The sequence below is a fragment of the Patiria miniata genome, unplaced genomic scaffold (genome assembly GCF_015706575.1).
Source record: "Patiria miniata isolate m_02_andy unplaced genomic scaffold, ASM1570657v1 HiC_scaffold_20, whole genome shotgun sequence".
In the NCBI taxonomy this organism is placed as follows: domain Eukaryota; kingdom Metazoa; phylum Echinodermata; class Asteroidea; order Valvatida; family Asterinidae; genus Patiria; species Patiria miniata.
In genome coordinates, this window is record NW_024037059.1 from 41,601,393 (window position 1) to 41,623,062 (window position 21,670).

Below are 21,670 nucleotides of genomic sequence, written 5' to 3' on the forward strand. Positions count from 1 at the left end.
ATAAGGAGCTGTTTTTAGAAAAAGCCGTTTTTTCCAACGCTGGTCGGCCGACCAGTGTTGGAAAAATACAAGTTTTCTTAAAAATGTCAGCACACCAGGAGCCACGATTTTACAGAATGCTTTAGACTGTCATTCTCTAACAATTCATTAAGATATTTCGTAATAATTTGTTCATTTCGCTTTTTGATGTTTGCAAATGTTGTATCTTCCCTTTAAGCTCGCCACAAGCTTAGAGTCGAGGCTGTTTACTCTTGATGTATGCATTACGTGAACAGGTCTAAATCCCGCCTCCTAAATTGAAAATCACAACGGTAATATTTGCCCCCAACCAGAAGTTACTGTTCAGTATTTAAAACCTATGTGGTTGAAATGCTGGAATGTTATCTTCATGGAGACACTGATGATTTTGCGTATTTTTTGTGGTAAGACAAGAGTGAGTATTTTGATAATCGTGTGACTAATCACCGTCCATGCACAGAGCTAAACAACGATTTGAAAACAAACAATCATAATGCGCCCGCAGAGGTGATTCAATCAATGGCTTTAAGGGTGCCAGCTTCCGGTCCTCATCCTTTTAGGGCGGGGGGAGGGGGTGGCTGGGGGAAACAGTCTGTCGCCTTGCAATGCGAAAATCTCACCATGTGCGGCGAACCTGATCAGGCTACGTGCTGAGCTAGCCTCAAGGGACTTTTTGCTCAGCACGTAGCTTTCGTGTGCTATATCGCAAGTCACAACTCTTACTCGGAATAAAATCGATCATGCGCACGCAAAAAAAGGCGTCAATTCTTAAGGGGACACTGCCTCCTGAAACGAAAACCAGAATCAGAAAGATCATTAACAAAAAATAGGATATAAACATCCACACAAAGTACAATCATCCTTTTAAAAAGTCAGGCAAATTAGGACCGAGTTATGGGGACTTTCTGCTATCCCCGCAGCATTTCCGGTCCCCACAAATACCACGTACATTCGAGTGTAGTGTCTCCACAACGTATCGTACATTGACTGAAATTGTGAAAACACAGGGAAAAGCGGATGCGTTACTTCGTCATGTCCTATTATATAAAAAGGCGGGTTATTTCCGTCTTTTCTCGTTGTCGGTACGACATTAGGTTTCCTTTCAACCAGATGTTTGAAATAGGATAAGTAAACACTCCAAAACATTAACATTTCGGGGATTTGAGTGCCCCTTTTATTCTCTCCAATGGACTACACTGTGAGCGGTCACAATTGCCCCATCTGATGTACTCAAAGAGTCCATAACAACAGTTCCATTTCCATTTGTCTTAGTCTCAGGCGGGGACACGACCCCTCCAACCATCGTCTGCCCTGCAAACATCTTCGGTTACGTCAGAGAGATCACTCAGGTCCTGACGTTCACCTGGTCCAATCCCTCGGTCTCTGATGACAGTGGTGTTCAACCCACAGTGACCACCAGCCCAAATTATCCTCAGCCCACTGGCAGCTTTGATTTCGGCAGGTATCCAATCACCTACACTGCTGAAGATGAAGCTGGAAATATGGCCTCCTGCACACTCACCATCAACGTCATTTGTGAGTATACATTTATGTAGGAGTTGTAATGATGATGAAGACAGCTTCCTATCAGATGGTAAGAATCATGCTAAAAACGAGGCTGACATTTGGTATGAGGTTACATTTTAGTATAGCCTCTTATAAATAGTGTATTGGTTCAGACTAGTTCGGCGGCATGCAGCCATCGACCAATAGTGTTACCAAGATGCGCGCGCGCCCCGACTTTAAGACCGTAGTTTTCCAGTTCCACCTGAAAATAATGGCTTTAATTTTTTTTCCGTCCAATTGGTGTATTACAGAGGTTTCCCCTGTGAATTGATATGCACACCCTCCGTTACAACAGCTAGTCTATTTCATTCTTGAGCATAGTGTACAGGATGACTAAAAAAAGGAAACACAAATGTTAGGACCAATATTTTTTTAACGAAGTTCTTGCACTTTCAAATCTGGGATGAATGTGAATTGTTTTCGTTTTGTTGAAAGAACGGGGCCGTACCCGTACGTTCGATGACTAGTAATTTCAACGTCTCATAATTCCGGCAACGGACAAACAATGTTTCGGACTTAAGAGGCGTCGGACTTATGAATCGTCAGACTATAGTATGAGGCGTCGGACCTATGGGGCGTCGGACCTATGGGGCGTCGGACTCATGCGCAGACCCGAAAGACCTTTTTGTGATCCGTGGACAGAATTTTAAAAAGGTGGTTGTGTTCAAAATTCGTAACTTGAAAAGTACACGAGCGATTTGAATGATTCTTCTACTAAAATACAGCTTATTAAATAAGGCTTTATATCCTAGATTTCGAAAGTGCTACATGCAGAATTTCATTAAAAACAATGGTCCTGCCATTTGGGTTTATGTCAACCTCTGATGAAAGCCTCGTGTCTTGGGTTATGAATGTTTTCACATTCTAGCGGGATGCAGTCGTAAAATGTGTATTGTTTGCAGGTTTTAAAAAGTTGTCAGTGGAAAAAGAAAAAGAAATGAAGATGTAAATAAATAACAAAATCAAGGACAAATTAGCCAGGGGGCCGGGGCGACGTGATACAATCATTTGACATGTCTTGCCAGGCAGACATTTTCGTCATGTAAATCCCCCGAAGTATCCGAATTATTCGTTATTCCATGAAGCACATCTGCTACAGAGAGCCTACCTTTGCAATCATTACCTGCTATTGCAAACCGGAAGTGGGAAACTGTCAACAATTTTGAGCGATAATTTGACAGATTTTCGGCGAACAGGATTTCTCGTCGTTGTAATTGGATGCAAACACATCGTACGATCGCCTAGCTCCATGGATCGACGTACATTTTGCCACATTTGTTTATCATCAACGTTATGTTTTGCGTATAATTAAGTATAAAATAATATACTTCAATACTTCTATTTAAGATGTAAATAATAAACTTCAATACTTATATTTAATATGTAAGTATTGAAAGTTTGAAAGAAAGAAATTTGCTAAAAAGGCAAAACAAAAGGACTATAGGTTTTTTCACATCCCAAACTGTGACTTCAAAGGTGGTCAATTAAATGGGGGTCATACCCCATTTCAGCATTACATACTACACTGATGCTCTCCAGTGATGTAGTGCCTTGATGCTGGGCCTTGGCCTTAAGGCTGCCTTAAGGCTGGATTTTAGGGCCTTGGCCTTGGCCTCGAGGCTTGAGGGCTTAAGCCTTGGCCTTGGCCTTGGCCTTGAGGATTCAGGGCCTTGCAATTTTGAGTCAAGGCTCTTCAAGGCCCATAGATTTTTGCATTTTCTAGATAAATCTGTTCGAAATTGTGCTGTTACCATTTTAATCGTATTACCATGGAGGAGGGAAGCACCCTGTAGATTTGTGTGTTGGGCACACTTCCACTTTTATAGCATCACATGTTGTAACCATTGTAGTAGATTTGCTGCAAAAATATTCCATACACTTGTGGGGCTAATGAGATGATCACTTTAATTGCATATAACTATGGAATAGATCTGATTGGTTGTATATGTCTCCCTGATAAGTGCTAAAGATTTGCATGTATCTGTTTTAGATAATGCTGATATTTCTGACCATGTTGGGCCAGCAAATAAAAATTTCCCAAATCAGTTTCTTGGATCCCCCTTTTGTTACACTTGGGAGAATTGTGTGTCAATATAGAAGTAAATCATTATTTTGTTTAGTTAAACCATATTGAAGACCTGAACTTATACTTTAATAGATACAGTGCAGTCATAAAACGGTGTAGGCCTATGCGAGCATGTTGATTGCAATTAAAGAAATGTTGTTCTTCGTAACGAGCAATTCGTGATGATAAGGGCGGATCCAGGGGGCCAAAAGGGGCCATCCCAAAAAAAACCGAAACCATTTTTGTTTTTATGTGACGTCGTAATAAAGGCAGGCAATGAGTACACCACCATCTTTTCCTCAAAAAACATCGGTTAAAATGGTCAGAAATTGCCTCAAATCGCACCACAGAGCATCTCGAATCCAACAATTTTCAGGGCCCTGGGGTCCTTATTCACAAAGCACCCGTAAATGCTTGCGGGCGCGCAACTTCCCCACAACCCTCACTTAAGCACTTGCGCGTTATTCACGAAGCCCCCTTAAATCTGCGTGTGCCCGTAAACCACCCTTAAATTTGCGGGACCTCCAGATGTCCCGCAAGCACACCACAACTTGCGTGGATCATCTCGATTGTCACAATGGCGGCACTCTTGGCATGTATTTTGGATCTACGAACTGAATCGACGTGCCGGTTCATCTTCCGTGACCGGATGAACCAACTATAGGATGAGTTAAAAAGAAAGTGACCGAATTTGAAAAATGTGTTCAAAATATTTGGCGCGTTCCATTTTCATGGGCGTAAATCGATGGGAGACAAGTCCTCCCCCCAGTTTTTTTTTTTTAGTGGCGGATATCATATCGTTGCCCCCCCACACACTTTTCTATCCCCGAATAAAAATTGTAGCCTACATAATGATTCTATAGTAGCTGATTCAATGACTCCAAACTCAAAAAATGATGTTTAAAGGATTATCTTTTGCTCACAAAAGTGGTTTGAGTGCTCAGAAATTGCCTCAGATCGCACCACAGAGCAAGCATCTAGAATCCAAAAAATTTCGGGGCCCGCTCCATGCCGTAATAGGTATGTCCTCCACTTTTGGGAAGCGACTGCCGCCCTTTTTTTATGGGACGAAGTACATCTTATGGGATTTTAAGTGTGAACATTTCACTTAAATTGCACAGTCTAATCCTAAGTTATGTCTATTTCAATAAAACGATCACAAACTTGTTTACCACTCATCACGTGATGCAAACTGAACACCCATTGAGTACAATGAAACGTGGACTTTCCCACCTCCACTGAATGAAGAGCATGGGAAAGGATACAAAAATCCCATCAATATTTTTTTTTAAAAAGAGCTAACTTGTTTCTTATATATTGAAAGCACACATTCTGACAGTGGTTTCCGTCTTGAGTTCAATTATTAAAGGGAACCTGCAAACAAATTTGTATTACTTAAATAGATAAAAAACAGCTTTCTTGCCATGTTACTTTGACTTTCAACCTTCTTTTGTAGTAGTCAAAGGGAGAAATTTCAACATTTTAATTTTTATGCTATTGAACAGTTCGATATTCATGAGCCAAAGCGTGATGTCATTCAAAGCAGAACAAAAGTGTCTCTACAGCTTTGTGTACAAATATATATCAAACTTTTCTTTATTTTCTTGCAGTAAGTTCCACTTTTTACTTGCTTATCATGTTAAACAGCTTGTTTGGACACTAGCAGTCGAGTCGCCACTAGTTTTTTCGAAGCTTTTTTTGTGGGTAACTTTGAAGGAGTTATGTTTGTACTGTTCATATGCACTTTTGACAAGGAGTTCCTTGTGCGACAAAAGCAAAATAGCGCCCATAATAGGTTTTCCCGGCCAATTTCCTAAAATGTTCATTCACTTCTGAAAATCGGTCATTCATTTTCGTCTGAATTTGAATGCACGTCTTTAATCCCATTTCAATTCAACGAAAGTTCAATCGTTTTCATTGTCCGTGCATTCGGTTTTGAGAAACAGACGGCCAAATACGTTACCTGTGCATTCATTTACGCGAGCATACCTTTTCGCGCAGAGTTCTGGAATACAATTTCGTGAATGACTTAAACATTCAAACATTAGCAGATTGCATCACATAACATTAAACTAAAAGTGAAATAAAATGACTAATTTTTGAAATCGCCCTCTAAAAGCGAAAAGGAAGTCTTGTAAACGAATCTGAATGAGCATAAACGAAATGTGCTGCTCAATCACTTAATTGATTGAATGGAAATGAAATCGAATGCTCTGATAGCGGAAATGCATGAAACGCGTGTTCAGAGCGATTCTCAAATTCAGACGAAAATGAATGACCGATTTTCGGAAGTGAATGAACATTTCAGGAAATTGGCTGGGAAAATCTATATATAGGCTACCATAAACAGAGCCCCCTAACGTCATCTGGTGTGTCCAGCCTCCCCCCCCCCCCTTTCGCCCCCGAATTTCCACAAGTGGAGGATTTGGGGTCATATCCACCCCCAATCTTCGACACGGATGTACCCCATGGCCCAAGGATGACCAAACACTAAATACTGAATTTACATGTTAACTATAAACTTCATCCCCCCCCAAAAAAAGGAGAAAATGCAACTGACTTCCCTTTTTGACTCCCTGCAATTACAATGAAAATCACGAAAACACAAATTCAATGGAAAGCCTTGTCCCGAGATATAGGCCTAATTAAAGAGACAATTTTATTTACATTGATTTCGGCAATAACATCAAGTTTGATTGACACAACTGTAAAATAATTATTATTTTATATTTAAAAAAAAACAGAAAAAAACTTAAAACGAACACGTGTGAATACTTTTAATCACAATTGATATAGAGAAAAGTGCAGCACTCAGAGCAAACTGCAACACTTGGTATATTAAATAATTTTCCCTCAGAAGGACCATCAAAATACATGTATTAGCGCATAGCCAGCACTTCTCCAATTCATTAATTGTTTAGTCTTCATTTTGCAATCTTTCTCCTTGTTTACACAAATTTTCATAATTCAACAAGTATATTTGCAATGTGTGTTTCTATCATAAAATAATGTCGGTCTTGTGTTTCCATCACACATCTCTAAAAAATAAATCCTACTATTCAGGCCACCTTGGTAACATGCACTGCGTTTATATATAAACATGTATGTTTACCATAAACACCTGCGTGTTACTAAGGTAGTGTGAATAGGCCTAAGCCTACACAAGTTCAACCCTGCACGTCGTCCTTTCTTCTCGTAACCATAACTGTAAACCATTTCACAAAATTGTTTGTCTGGAGTTTCTGAATCTTTAATAGCCTATACAACATTTATTTTTAGCTGCACCACCCGGATCGTGAATCAAGTGCTGTCAAACCAAAAGGACATGCGTCATTCGCATTATTGTTAAACCTAAACTGCGAGGGGAATTTCAGGCGACGACTTTCTTTGATCTCATTTGCAATTGGTTAGGCCAACAAAAAAAGTCTCCGGTTTCTGGTATGCGCGCGCGTCGCTGTAGCCATGCGCGTCGGCAAAATGCAAAAGGTTTTTTTTCAATGAAAGATGATGTCTCAAAACCGCCAAACTCACTGGTTTGACTGGAATCCTGCTGCTGCACATTTTTAACGTGTTTTTAGATGAGTTATGGTCGAGAATAAGCTTTATGTGGCCTCTCTGGACTCCCAATCCCATATAGGCCTAGGCCTATTTGTACTAAGTTTAGTCGGGCACCATTTGCAGTCATCAGCCGACATTTGAAGCAAAAAAGTCGGGTAAAAAAAAAAAAAAGCCGCGTCGCCGCACGACTTTTTGGGCAAGCTCCATACCAGAAACCGGAAACTTTTTTTGGGGGGGGGGGGGGCTTACATGCGATTGTATTGATGAAAGGATTTGCTAACAATTGAAAAACTACCACTTTCTTGTCACTTCCAACGAAAACAAGTATTACGATCTTGTATGTATTGTTGCGACACATAATAATGTGCAAGAGAACAAGATGAGCTGAATTTCCACTGCATGTTTCCTTTAAAGTCTTGTTGGCATTTTAAAGTTTGTCTGTAATATGATTCTCACTAAACTCAATAGCTTCCAATGACATTCAAGGACAGCTATAAAAATGGGCTACGTTTGTAACACATGCATAACTTCTGAAAGCATTGATAAATTTTTGTGATTCATTTTTTTTCTTTAAATGAGTGGAAGAACATGCTCTTAAAGACATGCTTGATTGGTGTTGATTGTTTGCTCAGAAAACAAAGAAAAGTTAATCTTTAATCGACTCTACGAGCAAGAACTCTGAAATGGGATAAAATGTCTTGGCATGTGTTTTTTTTATGTTCAACCAATTAGTTGCGGGTGCCCGCAACATGCGGGTCCACTAAGGGAACTCTAAGGGTGCTTCGTGAATACCACTTAACGCAAGTCTTACGTGCCCTTAACATCCACTTACGGGTCCCCGCAACGCAAACATTTACGGGTGCTTTGTGAATAAGCACCCAGGTGGCCCTTAAGCGGGCCCCGAAGCCCAAGCCGTAATTTTTGACTCCCTTTTTTTGGGAGGGGGGGGGGACCAACATTTCTTTGCCCCCCCCAAAAAAATGTGTTCTGGATCCGCCCTTGCGTGATAATGTGTCACTCATGTGACTATAATTAGTTCTATATCAGTGGTCATTACATAAAACAGGGCCTTGGCCTTGGCCTTGGCCTTGAGGGTTAAGCCTTGGCCTTGGCCTCGAGGCTTGGGGGTCAAAGCCTTGGCCTTGGCCTTGGTCTTGAGGGTCAAAGCCTTGGCCTTGGCCTTGGCCTTGAGGGTCAAAGCCTTTGCTCCAACACTGATGCTCTCTTAATCTGGTGATCTTGTGTGCTAAACCGTATAACTTCCTCTTGCAAAATCTCATTAAGGTGGGGGCGTGATTGTTATAGCTACAATCCCGGCCAAAATGGTTGGGACACTTCCTGAGCCTGCCACGGTCACCCACTCCCCCGCTCCCCCAGTCAATGTTGCTCTCTCCAGCTGATGGAGCACACAACGTGCAATGAGAGACAACATTGAACGGGGGCGGGGGGGGGGGGGGCTCAGCGAGATTTGGCCAGGATTGTAGAATCATAATACTCACCCAAGTGAATAATTTTCCTCCAACAGTGGACACCCAACCTCCGACTTTCACAGGTTGCCCGGCTCAACGCCAGTCCCTGTTGCCGTCCGGCAGCGACAGAGTGATAGTCACATGGACTGAGCCTGTAGGTTCTGATAACATTGGCATTACCAATACTGAACGCAGCCATAGACCAGGAGACAGCTTCAGTTTCGGTGTCACTCAAGTCACCTATACCTTCTCTGACCGGGCCGGCAATCAAGCCAGCTGCATATTTTCAGTCAATGTCACTGCCAGAGGTTGGTAGTTTAGTACATGAACAAAAGAAAGTAGGCCGTGTACGAAACGATAAGCGCATCGATGCATCAGTGAGCGCTAGACCAGTCGACCGAATCATAGGGTTGCAGACCGGTAAATAAATTTACATAGATCTCAGTGATAAATGCCCCCACTTCAGAAATTCAGGAAAAATACTCACAACTCTCTGAGGTATTCAAGACGTGCATCAAATTAAAGCTTATTTCATCATCGTTCAATTTCTGTTCAATTTTTTGGGGTTAACCAATGACTTTTGGGAGGAAATGCCATTCAAACATCCAAAGATGATCACCCCTAAAAGCAGTCCTGAAGCCCATCACCATTTTGAAAATGGACACCTACGCTCCATTGCAAAATAGAGCCATTTTATGACCTACATCATCCACATTTCACAGAAATACGAGCTCGCAGTCCTCTGCACAGCTTCCAACCTTCTCTTTTACAAATCATCAAGTTCACAGCCTTCAAAATGCCCTAATACTAAAGAATTTGAGGGCATGCAAATCGTGATTTGGCCGGCGTAGGCAATTTCGGCCCAAGTTACTGGTCTGCACCCATATAGAGCAAGGAGGAGAAAGAAGTATAACACCTTCCCCGCATGCACCGCTTCATTCGGCAGGCTGTAACTTTGTTGTCAATATCGTATGTGCAATCATCGAATATAGCATGCATGATCTGCACTCAAAGGCTGTGGTTGTTTTTTTTTCGCAAAAATATTAATGATGAAAAAAAAAAACCCCACTTCCGCACTGAGGCAATGCGTTGAAACACTCTTTTACGTGCACAATGTGAAACATACCGCGCACAGGTGGCATATTTTTTTTTGGGGGGGGGGGGGGTGATCGCATGCGGGGGTCAGAAGAGCCAATCACAGGGTGCCTCAACTATGTGACTGGTGTATGGGCATCCACTATCCAGTCTTTATAAAGAGATCAGTGGGCAATACAGATGTTGTTAGGACCCCCTCATTGTTGACAAAGAGTAGCATGTTTAACCAACAAAGTTGTTCTTTCAACGATTATACTACCGCTGAAGGGCTTTAATTAAATGGTTACAAGTAAAAGAAATGTCACCAACTAAAAATGTCTTTTCTGTTCCTGGTGCCTATTTGTTGAACTACAATATTCTTTTGACTTTGATTCCAACAGTATTTTCAAACCCGTGCGAGAGTAACCCTTGCTCTGGAGGAATTTGCTTTTACACGAGTAATGGATACACCTGTCATTGTAAGTAGTGACCGTCACATCTTCTCCCCCCCCCCACCTTCCAAGCCCCTCTCCTCCCTCTCAGAATTTGGTAAAAGGCAAACGGGAGCTCTTATATGTTACAACAATTAACCACTGAGTGTCCTTTTAATGACGCCTCCTATTTGTGATCCATCTGGCAATGAGGCCATGAAAAAAAATTCAGTCTGTGTGGAAGCATTGAGCGTCTGGCCGTACTACAGAGCTTGCGATAGTACTGTACGGCCAGACGCAGTCGGGCTACATAAAACCCATATGTAGTGTATACGTGTAACAAGTTGAAAAAATAAATAAAAATAAAACTGAATACATGTAGCTGAACCTAATCAATAAGCAGGTTAGGGAGAGATGTTCTAAAATTACATGTGAACATTTCTAGGTCAAAGTTGGCCCAAGTCTAGATACATGTAATACTACAGGACAAAGAGGTGGGACATTTTAAAAAGTGTCGTTTAATTAAAAAAATATTAAAGACCTCCTGCTGTAGTCATTGCAAGGCTGTAGCCCATTAAGCATGTTAACTCCTAGTGGGCCACACAGTGATGCGCGAATGCATTTTGGAATAGGGCTGTTACTAGAGGAGAACATGAAATCATAATGGTATTAATTTGTCACTTGAAGTTGAAAATCATTCAGGCTGTTGACTGCTTAAATTAGTCAAAGCAAGGGCTTCTTATCTTGAAACATCTAGCCGTCTTGTAATTTCATGCTATTAGCATATAGAATTTAAAGTCACTGTTGATGCTATTTGAAAATGAACCCCAAAATTAGAAGGTGCTGATGACAGCCCCCAGGTGAAAAAAAAAATGAACACGTGTTATTTTGCGAGCGAGCCAAAAAAGTCATGTTTACTATTAAAATATACATTTCTACCCAGAAATTTGCCTTGCAAACAAATAAAATAAATAAATTGAATTTCATTAGGGGACAGCCTGCCCCAAGCAGCCCCTACCCCCACCCCACCCCATTTTGGTTGATGTTATTGTCGTTTCATTTTCATTTTGTTGTTGTTGTTGTTGTTGCTTCCATCATCATTAATAATATCCTTTTCGTTTTGCCCTTTCCTGTCATAAAAAAATTGATGATATTAGCAAAATTTTCCCGTAGCGTTTAAACGTTTAATCAAGACTTCAAAAAGACTGCCGCCTGTGTCCCAGTATAATGTGTGGTAACTGCGGTCACATATATACTTACTTTGTATATATACACTTGTATACACTTTAAGTTTAACCACCATTTTTTCCATGTTCTTTTGAAGTCTGCAGGCTATAAAATAATTTAAGACGAAATGAATCGTCTGCATTCTGCAAGTGTTGTCGAATCACTTCAAGAAATGTCAAGGCCTGAGGAAAATCGTTTCTTTGTATTTTTTTTTGGGGGGTGCTCCGATTTTCTTAAAAAGAAAACAAAAAAACAACCTTTTATTTAACGGAAATGCAAACTACATCCAACTTCCAATTTCCAAAATATGAACAACTTTGCCTGCACAAATTTCCCGAAAGCAGCAGCATTCCTGAGCTGCCGCTTTCACATACAAGGCTTCAAAATAGTCACATACAAGATTTCTGGCTACACAACCGGCAGTCCCAGGCATCACAGGGGAGCCTCCTAGCAACAGTATTTCTAAGCAACCAGGTTGGAATGTGATGGGCATGCAGCCATGCACCTGTGGCTCAGATAGATAATCACTCCAGTTGCGCGTGGAAGCCAGTCATATTCATGAAAGCAGACGGTCTGTGATGAAAGCAACCAATGGCATATTTATTTGCCGGGAACCGGCTCATTTCATTGGCTGAGATACTATCATATAACTGTTGATCATCTAAGAATCTTCCAATTACTGACGGCAAGTTCTCAAAGGCCTTAAAGTTCGGGTGGCCTACAGCTGAACCCAAATGTATATGCTTTGTAACGAACAAGAGTGGCATTGTATCAATTTGAACAATGCGGCTATCAATCATTCTCTGGAAAGGCTTTTCGGAGCTGAGATTTTATTTGGGCATTTTTTTTCCTCAAAGACAGGGTAAAACTTTTTGCGAAAAATGTGGGAAACTGAATTGAACGTGAAATTTCACCTCCGTGTTGTGTACATGCACATAGATAAACGATATGGGGATGATATTCCAAGTCCAAATAATTCATTAAATGTAGGGCTCCGGATGTCTTTTTTTCGTAGTACGATTTTATTCTTCGCTTATTTAAAAAATAAAACTGCATGGCCTACATTATATTTGTAAATGTTACTCTAGAATATAATTATTTCGGAATACATTTTGAAATTAAGTTTGAAGTCAAAGGGCTGTTGATCGTTTTATTCGTATTCCTTTTAAAATTAGGAAAAACTAAGCAGAATTCGTATTAAAATTTCCCCTGGAATCTACAAAAGAATTAACTGAGAATTCAGAACCTAATGGGCTAGGGTGTTTTAAATTGTTTTACTTTAAAAATAAATCGAGAGAACAAGATATATTAATCGTATTAAAATAACCCCTATTTATTTGATGTCTCTCTCTATCTGAGGCCGGGACAATATAAAAGGGATGACGATTAATTCTTCGTGTATTTAAAAAATAAAACACATGGCCTACATTATTTTGTGAAAATGTTTTATTCTAGAATATATTTTGGAATATATTTTGACGCTATTATTTGAGTGATGTTGTTAATCCTGATCATATTAATTTAAAAATAAGAAAAACCGAGCATAATTCGTATTAAATTTCCCTTGGAATCTACAAAAGAATTAACTTAGAGTGCAAACTTTAACGGGCTAGGTTTTTTTTAATCATTTTGCTTTTAAAAAAATATTTAGAGAACCAGACGTAAATCTCTCTCTGAGGCCGGGAAAATAAAAAAAGGGGATGACGATTTTATTCTTCATTTATTAAAAAAAAACCACATGGCCTACATTATTTCGTGTACCGGTACATGTTCTACTCTAGAATATATTTTGGAAGATATTTTGGCATGAAGCATTAAATGCAAGTGCTGTATTAAATGTGCCCCCTATTCCAGCCGGGAAATAGAAAAGTGTCTTATAAAAATATATTCTTGCTTTGAAAGAAATTTTGAGACAATGATTGACAGGCGACCTTCAAAACTTATACATTGTATATTTTTGTTGATAATTATGTATGATAGTTATGTTCAAAGCGATTGATTTGATGACCGCCCGTCCGCCCGCCATAATGACTCCTCAAAAACGAAAAAGATAGCCATGTTCTCAAAGGGATGTATTTAATGCCCGCCCGCCCTAAGACGACTCGTAAAAAAAAAAAAAAAAAAAAAAAACAGTTGCGAAAAGGGGGGGGGGGCACGGGCCGGGTGTGCCCCCATCTGGATCCGCGCGTGCTAGTGGGAACTATTCATTTTACTGGATTCAGTCACTGAGGTCTATTTTCTGGAATGAAAAAGCTAATTAAAGTATAATAGCTTATTTAAAGTGTATTGGGTCGCTCGAGTAGCGTCTGACTTGGGTTGGTAACAAGTCATTTTTTTGCAATCCCAAGTCAAGTCACAAGTCATTGTTTGCAAGTCCAAGTCAAGTCACAAGTCAAAGCCGGTATTTTCAAGTCAAGTCACAAGTCACAAAAATAGCGACTCGAGTCAGACTCGAGTCCAAGTCACATGACTCGAGTCAGCAACTCTGCTTGTAACTTTGAATCTTAGCATTTACCCACAAATGGCGAACCTTGTTTGTATTTAGCAGTTCGTGCAATCATTGCACCACGCATTGGCGGTACAAGTGCAACCAGGAAACAAAAATTAAAGAAAAACGAGTTGAATTGACGTGACGTTCAGGCCATGGCACCATTTTTTTGGCATTCTTGTATTTTTGAAAGGGAGTGCTATGAAAGGGATGAAAGGGAGTAATTTATGCATATATATATATTTTAAACAAACCTACTGAAGCGATAAAGGGTACATGAAATGTTGTGCCGTTTCCTGTTTCCACTGCAAGTACAGTAAGTGCAGGACACTGTAATAACAGATCAGGACTGGCGGTATACGCCATAGTAGCATTCAGGAACGCGAATTCGGGGCGGAGGTTAAGGATCCGTAAATATGGAAGGCAAGGTCTCTTTGCGATTCGCTTTGGCAGTTTTTTACTACTCATTTCTTGTCGGAGTTCATCAAGTTCGAACAGGTTAGTGCTTGGATGTATGTCATGATACAATTTATGTTGCTACTTTGAAGTGGTTCCTCTGTTAATTTGACTGTTTTTCATATTTCATAACAAATTAATGTGTGGCTGTGTTTGGTCTGATCCTCAGTCAAAGTACGCCTGTACGCAGCTTTGGGCCTTTGTATTGGTAGCTGGCTCGTCCTCTCTGTCAGTCTAGGCAATTTCCAACTGATTGTAATTCAACTTCTTAAATAAATTATAAAGTTTGCGGGTAACACCATGTGGAAAGATATTCTTGGAAGATGCTTGGTTCTGAAAAAAAAAGCTGTTGGTTGAGTGTTCTTAATGAAACACAAAAGCAACATGGCCTACTAAATTGTTGAAGGCATTAACAACAAATGAGGGCACGACATGGATGTTTAGTATCGTTAAAAAAGGCCCAAACTGCTTGTATTATTTAAAGGAGGAATATAGGACGCCATTTTTTTTTAAAATGAAACTTAAAGGAGATTTATGATCGGGCGGTTTTTGTCAACAACTGTTAAGGGAAAGTCGTTCGCCTTCTAAATGTTGCCCAAAATCATTAACCCCGGCCTTTTCTATTTTTAAATGTCTGATAACTTGGAGTCGGCAACTTTACGTCTTTTGTTGCAATTTAAATAACTGGATTTGGAGGATAAGTATGTAATAGCAAATATTGTTTAACTGACTTGCTTCACGTTTTGGGTTCGGAAATGGCGGAAAATCCAAGAAAACCAACCATATTTTTGTAGTCTGGTTTCCTGACCCCGGCCGGGCTATTTTGACCATCTCTCAGCCGGGGGGTTGGGGTTGGGGGGTTGGATTCCGCGCCCCTCCCGTACGATCTCGGCCATCGATTCACGCAAAATTAAGAAACTCGGTACATGCATATCAATAACTTATCATGAACATACCCAAGAAGTTTCATGACTATAGGTCAAAGGGTTTTGGAATTATGGCTTATTCATTATTCATATGCATGAATGGTAATTCTGCTCTGTGTACACTACACATATGGGGAAATTCAGTTTTCAGGCGCGTTGCGCCGGTAAATATTTCGCCGTGGTCCGATGTTTATGTTTTTGGTATCAAAAGATGTGCAAGGCTCGAGGCTTAAAGTCATAACAGCTCAGGTCGTGACATTTATCTTTCGAGACTTTCGCGGAAAAAGCAGATTCTGCCCGGCCCATTTAGGGTTAAGATAAAATGGAGAAATTAGACTTGGGGAATTGTTCGGTCAGAGTATCAGTCTACAGGCTTGTACCCCTTCACAGGCGTGTAAGCTATTGCAAAGGAAATGTGGAATAAGTAAATATGAAAATTAGGAGCTGTTTTTAGAAAAAGCCGTTTTTTCCAACGCTGGTCGGCCGACCAGTGTTGGAAAAATACAAGTTTTCTTAAAAATGTCAGCACACCAGGAGCCACGATTTTACAGAATGCTTTAGACTGTCATTCTCTAACAATTCATTAAGATATTTCGTAATAATTTGTTCATTTCGCTTTTTGATGTTTGCAAATGTTGTATCTTCCCTTTAAGCTCGCCACAAGCTTAGAGTCGAGGCTGTTTACTCTTGATGTATGCATTACGTGAACAGGTCTAAATCCCGCCTCCTAAATTGAAAATCACAACGGTAATATTTGCCCCCAACCAGAAGTTACTGTTCAGTATTTAAAACCTATGTGGTTGAAATGCTGGAATGTTATCTTCATGGAGACACTGATGATTTTGCGTATTTTTTGTGGTAAGACAAGAGTGAGTATTTTGATAATCGTGTACCTAATCACCGTCCATGCACAGAGCTAAACAACGATTTGAAAACAAACAATCATAATGCGCGCGCAGAGGTGATTCAATCAATGGCTTTAAGGGTGCCAGCTTCCGGTCCTCATCCTTTTAGGGCGGGGGGAGGGGGTGGCTGGGGGAAACAGTCTGTCGCCTTGCAATGCGAAAATCTCACCATGTGCGGCGAACCTGATCAGGCTACGTGCTGAGCTAGCCTCAAGGGACTTTTTGCTCAGCACGTAGCTTTCGTGTGCTATATCGCAAGTCACAACTCTTACTCGGAATAAAATCGATCATGCGCACGCAAAAAAAGGCGTCAATTCTTAAGGGGACACTGCCTCCTGAAACGAAAACCAGAATCAGAAAGATCATTAACAAAAATAGGATATAAACATCCACACAAAGTACAATCATCCTTTTAAAAAGTCAGGCAAATTAGGACCGAGTTATGGGGACTTTCTGCTATCCCCGCAGCATTTCCGGTCCCCACAAATACCACGTACATTCGAGTGTAGTGTCTCCACAACGTATCGTACATTGACTGAAATTGTGAAAACACAGGGAAAAGCGGATGCGTTACTTCGTCATGTCCTATTATATAAAAAGGCGGGTTATTTCCGTCTTTTCTCGTTGTCGGTACGACATTAGGTTTCCTTTCAACCAGATGTTTGAAATAGGATAAGTAAACACTCCAAAACATTAACATTTCGGGGATTTGAGTGCCCCTTTTATTCTCTCCAATGGACTACACTGTGAGCGGTCACAATTGCCCCATCTGATGTACTCAAAGAGTCCATAACAACAGTTCCATTTCCATTTGTCTTAGTCTCAGGCGGGGACACGACCCCTCCAACCATCGTCTGCCCTGCAAACATCTTCGGTTACGTCAGAGAGATCACTCAGGTCCTGTCGTTCACCTGGTCCAATCCCACCGTCTCGGATGACAGTGGTGTTCAACCCACAGTGACCACCAGCCCAAATTATCCTCAGCCCACTGGCAGCTTTGATTTCGGCAGGTATCCAATCACCTACACTGCTGAAGATGAAGCTGGAAATATGGCCTCCTGCACACTCGCCATCAACGTCATTTGTGAGTATACATTTATGTAGGAGTTGTAATGATGATGAAGACAGCTTCCTATCAGATGGTAAGAATCATGCTAAAAACGAGGCTGACATTTGGTATGAGGTTACATTTTAGTATAGCCTCTTATAAATAGTGTATTGGTTCAGACTAGTTCGGCGGCATGCAGCCATCGACCAATAGTGTTACCAAGATGCGCGCGCGCCCCGACTTTAAGACCGTAGTTTTCCAGTTCCACCTGAAAATAATGGCTTTAATTTTTTTTCCGTCCAATTGGTGTATTACAGAGGTTTCCCCTGTGAATTGATATGCACACCCTCCGTTACAACAGCTAGTCTATTTCATTCTTGAGCATAGTGTACAGGATGACTAAAAAAAGGAAACACAAATGTTAGGACCAATATTTTTTTAACGAAGTTCTTGCACTTTCAAATCTGGGATGAATGTGAATTGTTTTCGTTTTGTTGAAAGAACGGGGCCGTACCCGTACGTTCGATGACTAGTAATTTCAACGTCTCATAATTCCGGCAACGGACAAACAATGTTTCGGACTTAAGAGGCGTCGGACTTATGAATCGTCAGACTATAGTATGAGGCGTCGGACCTATGGGGCGTCGGACCTATGGGGCGTCGGACTCATGCGCAGACCCGAAAGACCTTTTTGTGATCCGTGGACAGAATTTTAAAAAGGTGGTTGTGTTCAAAATTCGTAACTTGAAAAGTACACGAGCGATTTGAATGATTCTTCTACTAAAATACAGCTTATTAAATGAGCCTTTATATCCTAGATTTCGAAAGTGCTACATGCAGAATTTCATTAAAAACAATGGTCCTGCCATTTGGGTTTATGTCAACCTCTGATGAAAGCCTCGTGTCTTGGGTTATGAATGTTTTCACATTCTAGCGGGATGCAGTCGTAAAATGTGTATTGTTTGCAGGTTTTAAAAAGTTGTCAGTGGAAAAAGAAAAAGAAATGAAGATGTAAATAAATAACAAAATCAAGGACAAATTAGCCAGGGGGCCGGGGCGACGTGATACAATCATTTGACATGTCTTGCCAGGCAGACATTTTCGTCATGTAAATCCCCCGAAGTATCCGAATTATTCGTTATTCCATGAAGCACATCTGCTACAGAGAGCCTACCTTTGCAATCATTACCTGCTATTGCAAACCGGAAGTGGGAAACTGTCAACAATTTTGAGCGATAATTTGACAGATTTTCGGCGAACAGGATTTCTCGTCGTTGTAATTGGATGCAAACACATCGTACGATCGCCTAGCTCCATGGATCGACGTACATTTTGCCACATTTGTTTATCATCAACGTTATGTTTTGCGTATAATTAAGTATAAAATAACATACTTCAATACTTCTATTTAAGATGTAAATAATAAACTTCAATACTTATATTTAATATGTAAGTATTGAAAGTTTGAAAGAAAGAAATTTGCTAAAAAGGCAAAACAAAAGGACTATAGGTTTTTTCACATCCCAAACTGTGACTTCAAAGGTGGTCAATTAAATGGGGGTCATACCCCATTTCAGCATTACATACTACACTGATGCTCTCTTAATCTGGTGATCTTGTGTGCTAAACCGTATAACTTCCTCTTGCAAAATCTCATTAAGGTGGGGGCGTGATTGTTATAGCTACAATCCCGGCCAAAATGGTTGGGACACTTCCTGAGCCTGCCACGGTCACCCACTCCCCCGCTCCCCCGGTCAATGTTGCTCTCTCCAGCTGATGGAGCACACAACGTGCAATGAGAGACAACATTGAACGGGGGCGGGGGGGGGGGGGGGGCTCAGCGAGATTTGGCCAGGATTGTAGAATCATAATACTCACCCAAGTGAATAATTTTCCTCCAACAGTGGACACCCAACCTCCGACTTTCACAGGTTGCCCGGCTCAACGCCAGTCCCTGTTGCCGTCCGGCAGCGACAGAGTGATAGTCACATGGACTGAGCCTGTAGGTTCTGATAACATTGGCATTACCAATACTGAACGCAGCCATAGACCAGGAGACAGCTTCAGTTTCGGTGTCACTCAAGTCACCTATACCTTCTCTGACCGGGCCGGCAATCAAGCCAGCTGCATATTTTCAGTCAATGTCACTGCCAGAGGTTGGTAGTTTAGTACATGAACAAAAGAAAGTAGGCCGTGTACGAAACGATAAGCGCATCGATGCATCAGTGAGCGCTAGACCAGTCGACCGAATCATAGGGTTGCAGACCGGTAAATAAATTTACATAGATCTCAGTGATAAATGCCCCCACTTCAGAAATTCAGGAAAAATACTCACAACTCTCTGAGGTATTCAAGACGTGCATCAAATTAAAGCTTATTTCATCATCGTTCAATTTAGAGCCATTTTATGACCTACATCATCCACATTTCACAGAAATACGAGCTCGCAGTCCTCTGCACAGCTTCCAACCTTCTCTTTTACAAATCATCAAGTTCACAGCCTTCAAAATGCCCTAATACTAAAGAATTTGAGGGCATGCAAATCGTGATTTGGCCGGCGTAGGCAATTTCGGCCCAAGTTACTGGTCTGCACCCATATAGAGCAAGGAGGAGAAAGAAGTATAACACCTTCCCCGCATGCACCGCTTCATTCGGCAGGCTGTAACTTTGTTGTCAATATCGTATGTGCAATCATCGAATATAGCATGCATGATCTGCACTCAAAGGCTGTGGTTGTTTTTTTTTCGCAAAAATATTAATGATGAAAAAAAAAACCCCCACTTCCGCACTGAGGCAATGCGTTGAAACACTCTTTTACGTGCACAATGTGAAACATACCGCGCACAGGTGGCATATTTTTTTTGGGGGGGGGGGGGGGTGATCGCATGCGGGGGTCAGAAGAGCCAATCACAGGGTGCCTCAACTATGTGACTGGTGTATGGGCATCCACTATCCAGTCTTTATAAAGAGATCAGTGGGCAATACAGATGTTGTTAGGACCCCCTCATTGTTGACAAAGAGTAGCATGTTTAACCAACAAAGTTGTTCTTTCAACGATTATACTACCGCTGAAGGGCTTTAATTAAATGGTTACAAGTAAAAGAAATGTCACCAACTAAAAATGTCTTTTCTGTTCCTGGTGCCTATTTGTTGAACTACAATATTCTTTTGACTTTGATTCCAACAGTATTTTCAAACCCGTGCGAGAGTAACCCTTGCTCTGGAGGAATTTGCTTTTACACGAGTAATGGATACACCTGTCATTGTAAGTAGTGACCGTCACATCTTCTCCCCCCCCCCCACCTTCCAAGCCCCTCTCCTCCCTCTCAGAATTTGGTAAAAGGCAAACGGGAGCTCTTATATGTTACAACAATTAACCACTGAGTGTCCTTTTAATGACGCCTCCTATTTGTGATCCATCTGGCAATGAGGCCATGAAAAAAAATTCAGTCTGTGTGGAAGCATTGAGCGTCTGGCCGTACTACAGAGCTTGCGATAGTACTGTACGGCCAGACGCAGTCGGGCTACATAAAACCCATATGTAGTGTATACGTGTAACAAGTTGAAAAAATAAATAAAAATAAAACTGAATACATGTAGCTGAACCTAATCAATAAGCAGGTTAGGGAGAGATGTTCCAAAATTACATGTGAACATTTCTAGGTCAAAGTTGGCCCAAGTCTAGATACATGTAATACTACAGGACAAAGAGGTGGGACATTTTAAAAAGTGTCGTTTAATTAAAAAAATATTAAAGACCTCCTGCTGTAGTCATTGCAAGGCTGTAGCCCATTAAGCATGTTAACTCCTAGTGGGCCACACAGTGATGCGCGAATGCATTTTGGAATAGGGCTGTTACTAGAGGAGAACATGAAATCATAATGGTATTAATTTGTCACTTGAAGTTGAAAATCATTCAGGCTGTTGACTGCTTAAATTAGTCAAAGCATGGGCTTCTTATCTTGAAACATCTAGCCGTCTTGTAATTTCATGCTATTAGCATATTTAATGCTTGCAGTAAACAAACAGATGCCCTTGTGCCAGCATTTCTAAATTTTAATCAGAGCTGATTTTATATTGTTTTCTTTCAGAAATATATGACTATTTCATCCATGCTCCTGCCAGTGATGACCAACCAAATGCTAACCACCGCAGTATTAGTGAAGGATTAAATTACCTTCACTCTGGTTGGGTTGGAAAGATCCTGCACTGCTTAAATGCAGAAGATGGTATCATCAGGTTGAGGGAAAGTGTCCGCTTCTCACAAAGTCTATATATAAGTCTATATAGATCGGTCGACCCATTATTTCACTCAGAACATGCGGTACTTGCGCTGTTATTTTTATGTTGAAAAATAAAATCTTTTCACAATTGATAATATACATTATATGAAAACCATTAATCTGATTCAATGTTACTAATTTAGAGGCGTAGAAAGG

At 40.8% G+C, this 21,670-nt stretch overlaps 2 protein-coding genes across 2 annotated transcripts; both read left to right on the forward strand.

Annotated features, from left to right (window-relative positions):
• The first annotated feature begins 1,029 nt into the window (after positions 1 to 1,029).
• Positions 1,030 to 10,237, forward strand: LOC119728140 (hyalin-like). The gene is made up of 3 exons (XM_038200214.1): positions 1,030 to 1,554; positions 8,733 to 8,984; positions 10,152 to 10,237. The coding sequence occupies exons 1-3, from the start codon at positions 1,521 to 1,523 to the stop codon at positions 10,235 to 10,237; spliced, it is 372 nt and encodes a 123-aa protein (XP_038056142.1). The 5' UTR covers positions 1,030 to 1,520.
• A 6,500-nt stretch (positions 10,238 to 16,737) lies between these two features.
• Positions 16,738 to 21,404, forward strand: LOC119729353 (hyalin-like). The gene is made up of 4 exons (XM_038201978.1): positions 16,738 to 17,267; positions 19,136 to 19,387; positions 20,419 to 20,496; positions 21,323 to 21,404. Coding segments are annotated over exons 1-4 (366 nt in total). The 5' UTR covers positions 16,738 to 17,233; the 3' UTR covers positions 21,325 to 21,404.
• Positions 21,405 to 21,670: the final 266 nt, after the last annotated feature.

Excerpts from the sequence above, each read along its gene's own strand:
- LOC119728140 (XM_038200214.1), top strand. The coding sequence starts at position 1,521 with ATGGCCTCCTGCACACTCACCATCAACGTCATTT. Across the intron at positions 1,555-8,732 it reads ACTCACCATCAACGTCATTT|TGGACACCCAACCTCCGACT; the intron begins GTGAGTATACAT and ends TTCCTCCAACAG. Across the intron at positions 8,985-10,151 it reads AGTCAATGTCACTGCCAGAG|TATTTTCAAACCCGTGCGAG; the intron begins GTTGGTAGTTTA and ends TGATTCCAACAG.
- LOC119729353 (XM_038201978.1), top strand. The coding sequence starts at position 17,234 with ATGGCCTCCTGCACACTCGCCATCAACGTCATTT. Across the intron at positions 17,268-19,135 it reads ACTCGCCATCAACGTCATTT|TGGACACCCAACCTCCGACT; the intron begins GTGAGTATACAT and ends TTCCTCCAACAG. Across the intron at positions 19,388-20,418 it reads AGTCAATGTCACTGCCAGAG|TATTTTCAAACCCGTGCGAG; the intron begins GTTGGTAGTTTA and ends TGATTCCAACAG.